At 42.7% G+C, this 7,720-nt stretch overlaps 2 protein-coding genes across 2 annotated transcripts; both read left to right on the top strand.

The window, feature by feature from the left end:
* LOC8083795 (40S ribosomal protein S12) lies at positions 625 to 2,587 on the top strand. Its single transcript, XM_002441519.2, has 5 exons — positions 625 to 746; positions 842 to 887; positions 1,541 to 1,832; positions 2,142 to 2,207; positions 2,301 to 2,587. Exons 2-5 carry the CDS (start codon positions 883 to 885, stop codon positions 2,358 to 2,360), a joined length of 423 nt encoding a protein of 140 aa, XP_002441564.1. The 5' UTR covers positions 625 to 746; positions 842 to 882; the 3' UTR covers positions 2,361 to 2,587.
* On the top strand, positions 4,359 to 6,929 carry LOC8064717 (60S acidic ribosomal protein P2A). The gene is made up of 5 exons (XM_002441518.2): positions 4,359 to 4,460; positions 4,555 to 4,600; positions 5,863 to 5,951; positions 6,241 to 6,464; positions 6,684 to 6,929. The coding sequence occupies exons 3-5, from the start codon at positions 5,864 to 5,866 to the stop codon at positions 6,708 to 6,710; spliced, it is 339 nt and encodes a 112-aa protein (XP_002441563.1). The 5' UTR covers positions 4,359 to 4,460; positions 4,555 to 4,600; position 5,863; the 3' UTR covers positions 6,711 to 6,929.

Raw genomic sequence — 7,720 nt, 5'->3', positions numbered from 1 at the left:
TAGTTAGACAATAATTATCAAATACAAACGAAAGTGCTACAGTAGCTAACCCTAAATTTTTCTTTGAAGCCTACTCCCTCCGTCCCAAAAAGAGTGTCGTTTTAGGTTTTTTTGGCACAAGTTTAACTCGATTTGTAGAAAATATATACAATATTTATATCTCTAAATAAATTTGTTAAAAAAACTAGCCTTAAATATCTTTCCAATGATACTAATAATGTACTATAAATACTAATAATTTTTACTATATATTTAGTTAAAGTTATTTCTCGGGAAGCGAAAACGACACTTATTTCGGGACGAAAGAAGTAAGTCTGAAAACCATGTAAACCCCGAAACCGGCCCTAACCTGACTCTAACACCGTTGAGCATTGGTGGAGCTTAGTGAGGGCCATATTTGGCCATGGACCCTCTAACTTCATGTCAATGAGATGAGATGACATAGTTTTTTTTTTTTTAAAAAAACTGAGATGAGATGACATTGTTCGAACTTCAAGAACCGAGCGGACGGCCGTTTACGTTTAGGAGGGTGTTGGACTGTCATGATGGCCCTCGAGTCTGTGACCGTGCGGCCCACACAGCTCAAAGTGCTGCTGCTGCTGCTGATTTGGATATGCGATGGCCGGCTCGGCCCAGGAAAATATTCTGCCCATTGAAGCCCAGAAGGCCCGGCTGCAATATAAGCCACTCCCAGCCGTCTCCTCCCCACGCGAAAACCCTAGCAGCTCGGCACTCCTCCAACCCAGGTGGCGGCGCGTTCCTTCCCCCTCCCCTCCTTGCTACTACTAGTCTCCCTCGCAAATCGCCACTGATGATCATTCCGCTTGCTTGATTGTTGCAGGTGTTACATACGCTGTCGGCCGGGTCCTCGGAGCGCGGGAGATGGCGTAAGTTCTCCCACCGAAATCTTAGTTTCTTGTGCTAGTGTTTTAGTCATGTTTACCTTGAGGCTTGAGCCGTTTGCCGTGTCGCCTTGCGTGGCCGTCGTTACCCGCCTGATTCTTCGTAGAGCAGAGTAGGCAGAGGGGAACGGTGGCCAAAGGCGGGAGAGGAGGTATCGCTGGTTGCTGTGTGGAGCCGTTAGTTTCGGATGCTAGCGCATGGGTATTTAGCGGACTGTTTGGGGTTGAGGTGGATGGTCGGCTGACAGAGTTGCAAGGGTTGGCTGATCTAAAGAGTTGCAATGGCCCAGCCATCTTGTCATCTTTAGCATTTTTGTGGTTTATTATAGAAAATATTTATTCATATAGATGGGCATTGCTGTACAACACTGGAAGGCGATCCAACAGGATTTACCCCGGTTTTGATCTGGGGGTTGCTGCTAAAACACAGGAAGGCAACCCGGATGAGTCTTTATTATTATTTTATAAATCATGACCATGGTAGATTTTGTTGAGGTCTTAAGTTTGCTGAGTTTGTTCAGTACTGTATTACTGATTTGCTATGGGTATTTTGTATTGCGAATTCAATTGTTTGGTGATTGCTGCATGCCTACAACACAGGAAGCTCATCAGTTCACGATGATTTTGTGCTTTGGCAGGGATCAGGAGACCCCAGCTGTGGTTGAGGCACCTACCCCGGTTCTTGGGGAGCCGATGGACCTGATGACTGCCCTGCAGCTCGTCATGAAGAAGTCAGGTGCTCATGATGGCCTTGTGAAGGGTCTTCGTGAGGCTGCCAAAGCCATCGAGAAGCATGCTGCTCAGCTTTGCGTGCTTGCTGAGGACTGTGATCAGCCTGATTATGTCAAGCTGGTGAAGGCTCTCTGTGCTGAGCACAATGTCCACCTGGTTACGGTGCCTAGCGCTAAAACTCTTGGCGAGTGGGCTGGGGTGAGTTAAAGAGTGCTTCCTTAGAAATATGTACCTTGTTTTACTTTTGTATATCAATCTCTTAGATGGTCCAAGCAAATGATTTGGCTTACAGTGTTCTGCCTAATGTTGAGAGAGAGGAGAATATAATATGGTTTTGGTATGTTAATATACATGTACATTCTGTTTTTGTTGTGCTGTGACTTACATACAAATTTGCTCAGCATGGCAATCTCCATTTTGCTTTGTACTTCCTCAGTATTAATTGCATTTCATTGTTGTGTAAAGTGAGTTTTAATCTTAACAACCTTCATCTATGGTCCTCTGTAGCTTTGCAAAATTGACTCCGAGGGCAAGGCAAGGAAGGTTGTAGGCTGCTCCTGTGTTGTGGTCAAGGTGACTATCGATTTCCTACTCTACCACTACAAGCAACTACTTCCAATTATATTTGCATCAACTGATTTTTGGCTGCCTGATTTGGATCATCAGGACTATGGCGAAGAATCTGAAGGCCTTAACATAGTGCAGGAGTACGTCAAATCGCACTAGATACACACTATATAGTGTGCCAGTATCTGGAACTTGTGTTCTACTACATTTTGCACCTGAGTTTAAATTTGTGCTTGGTTCTTGGGCTTTGCTAGGAGATTAGAACAATTTTCAAGTGAGCCAAGGATTCATGTGAACGATTTGGACATCTCAACTCTTGTTTGAAGTGCTCTCATCTACTGTTAATACAAATCAGCAAGAGCCAGTATTCTGCTTGTTTGTTGTTCCTTGTCCTTGTCATGCCATGTGGATTCGTGCTGCTGCCCGTTCTTTTGTTGGTGGTTTATGCAGGGGTTGTTGGGGTCGCAATATAGCCCCTCCGTTTGAGAACTAGGCGGATTTTCTTATTTCGATAGAAGTGAGTTGTGACACCGGCAATATTTTATCAATTCATGATTTTCTAAATTTAGAATCTGATGTCATTATATTTGCATTGAAAATTTTACTATGTTTTTGTATATAATAATGACATATTGATAAAGTATTGTCTTCCAAAGTCTTCCAATGAGTCTACTAATTTTAAGAGTTGGTTTTACTTGGTTTTGTTTTGGTGTCTCTGCAACGGTAAATCTATTGTTATATTGGTTAAGTTTTGTTTTGCATTTTAGTGTGGGTGTATCTGCAACGTCACATTTATTATTGCTATCGGTTAAGCAGCCAGAACGATTCGTTTGATTGAAATCGATATAAGTGACGTTTATCTTTGATTGATGCCCCTACGTATAAGTTATGAGAAATACGAGAACAGATACATCACTGGCTGGACGTAAACCTTTTAAATTGTCCCGTTATATCAAAACTTTTACGATCGTAATACTAGTTTTGAAAAAGTTAACAATGTTATGCTGTATTTATATATGTACAATAAAAGGCCAAATGGCAATGTGCACGAATACGAGTAGAGATGAGTCTATTTAGACCACTAATGTTTGGGATAGAAACTTGTTAGAATCAGGCATGGTGAAACCAAAAATAACATTTTAGGTCAATACCTGATATTTTGTACTAGTATCGGTTTGGTTTGGATGTTAACATTTAACAGGTACCGTAGCAGTTTCGTCTTATTTAAAACACTGCTCAGAAAAATACAGTTTATAAGACAAGTGAATAAACTCTAAGTTAGTGTTTGATGTATGATGAAAAAAAATGCCGGACGGTAATGGCACCTCATAAACAAAAGAGGAGAGAAAAAAAAATCAGCTTTTCCGTTACCACGATCCAACCAAGAAAAAAAAAATCAATTATTCAATTCTCGTTAGCTTTGCGTTAACGTTGCCGGTGGTGGAACCAAGTGACAAACCAAGAAAGCATATCTGTACACTGTTGCTTACATATAAAACGGGATTCGGAAGAGTTTTATTTGCAGTTCAGTTAACATGTTTTCATCCAAAAGAGGCGCCGAGCTGGCAGGGAACTACCAATCAATCCTACTGCCTAGTCCAAACATCCAAGAAAATTTCACCAGTATGCATTAAGCTGAATGCACGTAGAGCAGGAAACACGAAGTTTGGTGTCAAAATTTTAAGATTTTCCGTCACATAGAATCTTCCGGTACATACATGGAGCATTAAATATAGACGAAAACAAAAACTAATTACACATTTTGCCTGCAATTTGCGAGATGAATCTTTTAAACTTAGTTAGTTCATAATTGGTCAATATTTATCAAATACAAACGAAAGTGTTACAGTATCCGAAACCAAAAAATTTTGCCAACTGAACAAGGCCTGATACACCATACAAATAAATAGAAATGCACTTGGAATAGAGATGAATATGGCTTAATGAGATAACATGGACATTAGTTCAATATAATTTACGCTTTTCCAAATCAGAAATTAGTTTAAAATTAATTCACATGGAAAATGGAAAAAAGTATAGTATGTCTTCTTATGAACAAAGGGTGGATCTAGGGCCCGGGATAAGGGCGCTGCAGCCCGGGTCTAGCCCAAAGAACATGCAATGTCTGGTTCGGCCCAGTAAAATATTATGCCCACTCAGGCCCAGAAGGCCCGTGATCTGCAATATAAGGCTACCAAAACTCCCAGCCGTCTCCTCCCCACGCGAAAACCCTAGCAGCTCGGCAGTCCCCCGCTCGAGGTGGCGGCGCGCTCCCCCCCTCTTCTTCCTACTATAACATAGTCCCCCTTGCAAATCGCCACTGACGTTCATCCCGCTTGCTTGATTGTTCCAGGTATTCCATTCGCAGTCGACCGGGTCCTCGGAGCGCCGGAGATCACGTAAGTTGGGAATCTTTGCTTCTGCTTCTAGTTGCCTCCTCATGTTTACCTTGAGTCGTTTGCCGGGTCGCCACATGGTCAACGTGCATCGGCTTGCGTGGCTGTCGATGCCCGATTCTACTTTCTCGCGTTTGGATTTTTCTGTCGCCGGCCGGGCTCGATTATACCGGCGACGTAGCGTGGCTAGGAGGATCTGAGTAGCGCCGGCTGCTGTGAGGAACGGAAGGTGTGTGATGCTAGGACATGAGTATTTTTAGCGGTGCTGTATGTGGGTTTAAGTCTGCAAATGTGCTGACTGCTATGGGCTTACTGTGTTCCAAGGGTTTTCTGATGGCATCTTGTCATCCTTCGCATAGAAAACTGGATCTGCCAAACTGTGGTGGCTGTGGGGATGAGATGGTATTTGTCTGCCCTAGGTTCTGATATTGTGATTTGAATGAATCCTCGAACCATTTATAACATGCATTGAACGTTTGTTGATTTAGATCTCTAGTTGATGGTCTTGTTAGAGCAAGTATTATAGTGTGCTGTAAGCTGGCTAAATGCTGAGGTGGAGGTGAGAAGTGAGGAGAGAGAGGAGAAGCAGGCTTTAAGCTTACAGCCAGCTTAGGCACAGGAACTAAGAAACTTTGTGAGAGAGATAAGTGAGCCATGTATTAATAGTGAATAGCTAACTATTGTATGGGTGTGCTGGGAGAAGGCTGCAAGAAACCTTACAGCCAACAAGTAGGCTGTATTACTAAACTTGCTCTTAAGGGCACTCACAATGCAAGACTCACAGAGCTAAATAACTTTAGACTCTATGATAGAGTCTGCATTGTGAGTGCCCTAAGATTTGCTCTGGTCCTTAAGCGTGTATGTTGACTTGTAGTGGTCTGTACACCAAGTATATTGTAGTGATTTCAGTTTTCACTGTAGCTGTTAGTTATTGGTCTCCATGCGCTTCTGTTTGGTTTTCTGTTAAGTTTGTTGGCATTTTTCTGGTGCTCCACTGTCATGCAGTTTGACGCCCTCAACTGTCATGCATTTTTCTGGTGTTCCACTGTCATGCAGTTTGGTACTCTCATAATTTGATTTTAGGTTGATTTGCTTTAGGTTCTTGAGTCTGTTGCTTTACCATTTTACCTCACCTTGTGTGGTCATGTAGCTAAAAATTGGGAACTAACAGATTTTTGATAAAAAACTTGGGAACTAATTGATATGGGTCATGTAGCTCAAAATTGGCAAATGACTGATATGATGATTTCTGATGGTTTGTGCAGGATGAAGTTCATTGCTGCCTACCTGCTTGCTGTTCTTGCTGGTAACTCCAGCCCCTCAGCTGAGGACTTGACAGCCATTCTGGAGTCAGGTAATTTCAGTTTACTGCCATTTCAATGAGTGCAACACATCCAACGGATAACTCTTGTTACTTTTGACTCTGTCAGTAGCATTACATGCTCTTGAGTTTTGGGATTCTTGGGTTTTTTTTGTTTAACTATAAGTTAATAATTATGTAGCACAGTTGGTTTGATTTGTGTTGGTAGTGTATTCATTACAATAGTGATCCTATATTCACTGATTTATTTGTTCTGTACTTGACACATGACTCATGTAGCAGAAGCATCTAATCCGATCATTTCCACTTGTACTTGTTGCAGTTGGCTGTGAAGTTGACAATGAAAGGATGGAACTCCTGCTGTCCCAACTGAGCGGTAAGGACATTACCGAGCTCATTGCTGCGGGCAGGGAGAAGTTTGCTTCAGTCCCATGTGGCGGTGGCGGTGTAGCTGTTGCGGCAGCTGCCCCTGCTGCTGGTGGAGCTGCTCCTGCAGCTGAGGCGAAGAAAGAAGAGAAGGTGGAAGAGAAGGAAGAAAGTGATGATGTAAGATCATTGTTCTTCCATTCTGGCTGCGCATTTTGTTTTCCTTCCCTATCAGAGCAGCAGCTACTCTGTTCTGATTTTATCTTCATGAGCACAATATCACTATCAATGCTCAAATGCCCTCACGCTTGAATCCCATCTTGATATCATGGCCACCAGTTACTTTATACTACTACAATCCAGAGACTTGACTTTGTTGATTATTTTTTTTTTCTGCAGGACATGGGCTTCAGCCTCTTCGACTAAGCTGCGCAGTCATAGAGTATTATTTTGGGCAGTGGTACCAGACGAAAACCAGAGTCATGTTTAGATTTTAACCTTGTTTTGTGTGGAAATTACTGGAAAGACAGCTACTGTCTTCATATTTTGTATTCAGCCGTAGATTGCTATGCTGGTTGGGGTTTACTGGTGAACCAAAGTTTCTCTATCTTATGAATTGGTTACCTCAGTTTCCTGGCTGTTTAACTGTTTTGTTGTTACATGTCGATATTGCCTCGTTCATCGTTATCCACCTAGTTTATAGGTATTTGCAACCATGGAAGCATTTGATAGCAGTCAGCCAATTTCATCGAATCTGGAATTGTTGATATCAATGCTTGGATTGGAGTTTTTCCATAATTTCTAAGGAATGAGACTCCTTTGTTTTGATTACGGCACCCTATGTTTGGAAAGGAGGAAACAGGCGTCCCTCTCTGGAAAGGCATCATTTCCTATGCAAAATAGAGGAATTACAACATTCACCTCAATCCCTTGGAAATTTTTCTGCGCGTGAAGGATGGACTGACGACTTGCTAATAGCAACCATGGAGTTTCATTAGCATTACCTTTTCTTGCATCTCATCCCCAATGCATCTGGAGCCAGCGGCAGACCAATGCGCGCAAGCAGCTCTTTTCACGCGCTAGGATGGATGCCTGGCCACACTGTCTCGCAGCACTCATAGGCGTGAGTCTGTTCACTGGTTTTATTATGAGAGAAAAACACTGCTGAACATGCCACGGCCTCGGCTTTGCTGACACTAGCCATCACTCACGCCTATGAGTACCTAAGAGAGATGAAAGGAGCAGCAATTATCGAGAAACAATAAGGATTTGCCGTTGGCTTGCTACCGTCTCATTCTCGAGCTTGTGCGCCTAGCTCCTGCTGATCGGAGGAGAGGTAGATCTGAATCTCCGATGTGCCGATATGTTAGGTCCTAGTTTCTCTAGGTTTGGTGTCTAAGGCAGCGGCATTTTGTCCTAGTTTCTCTAGGTTTGGT

Source organism: Sorghum bicolor, chromosome 9 (assembly GCF_000003195.3).
Source record: "Sorghum bicolor cultivar BTx623 chromosome 9, Sorghum_bicolor_NCBIv3, whole genome shotgun sequence".
In the NCBI taxonomy this organism is placed as follows: domain Eukaryota; kingdom Viridiplantae; phylum Streptophyta; class Magnoliopsida; order Poales; family Poaceae; genus Sorghum; species Sorghum bicolor.
This window is presented reverse-complemented; position numbering and strand designations above follow the sequence as displayed.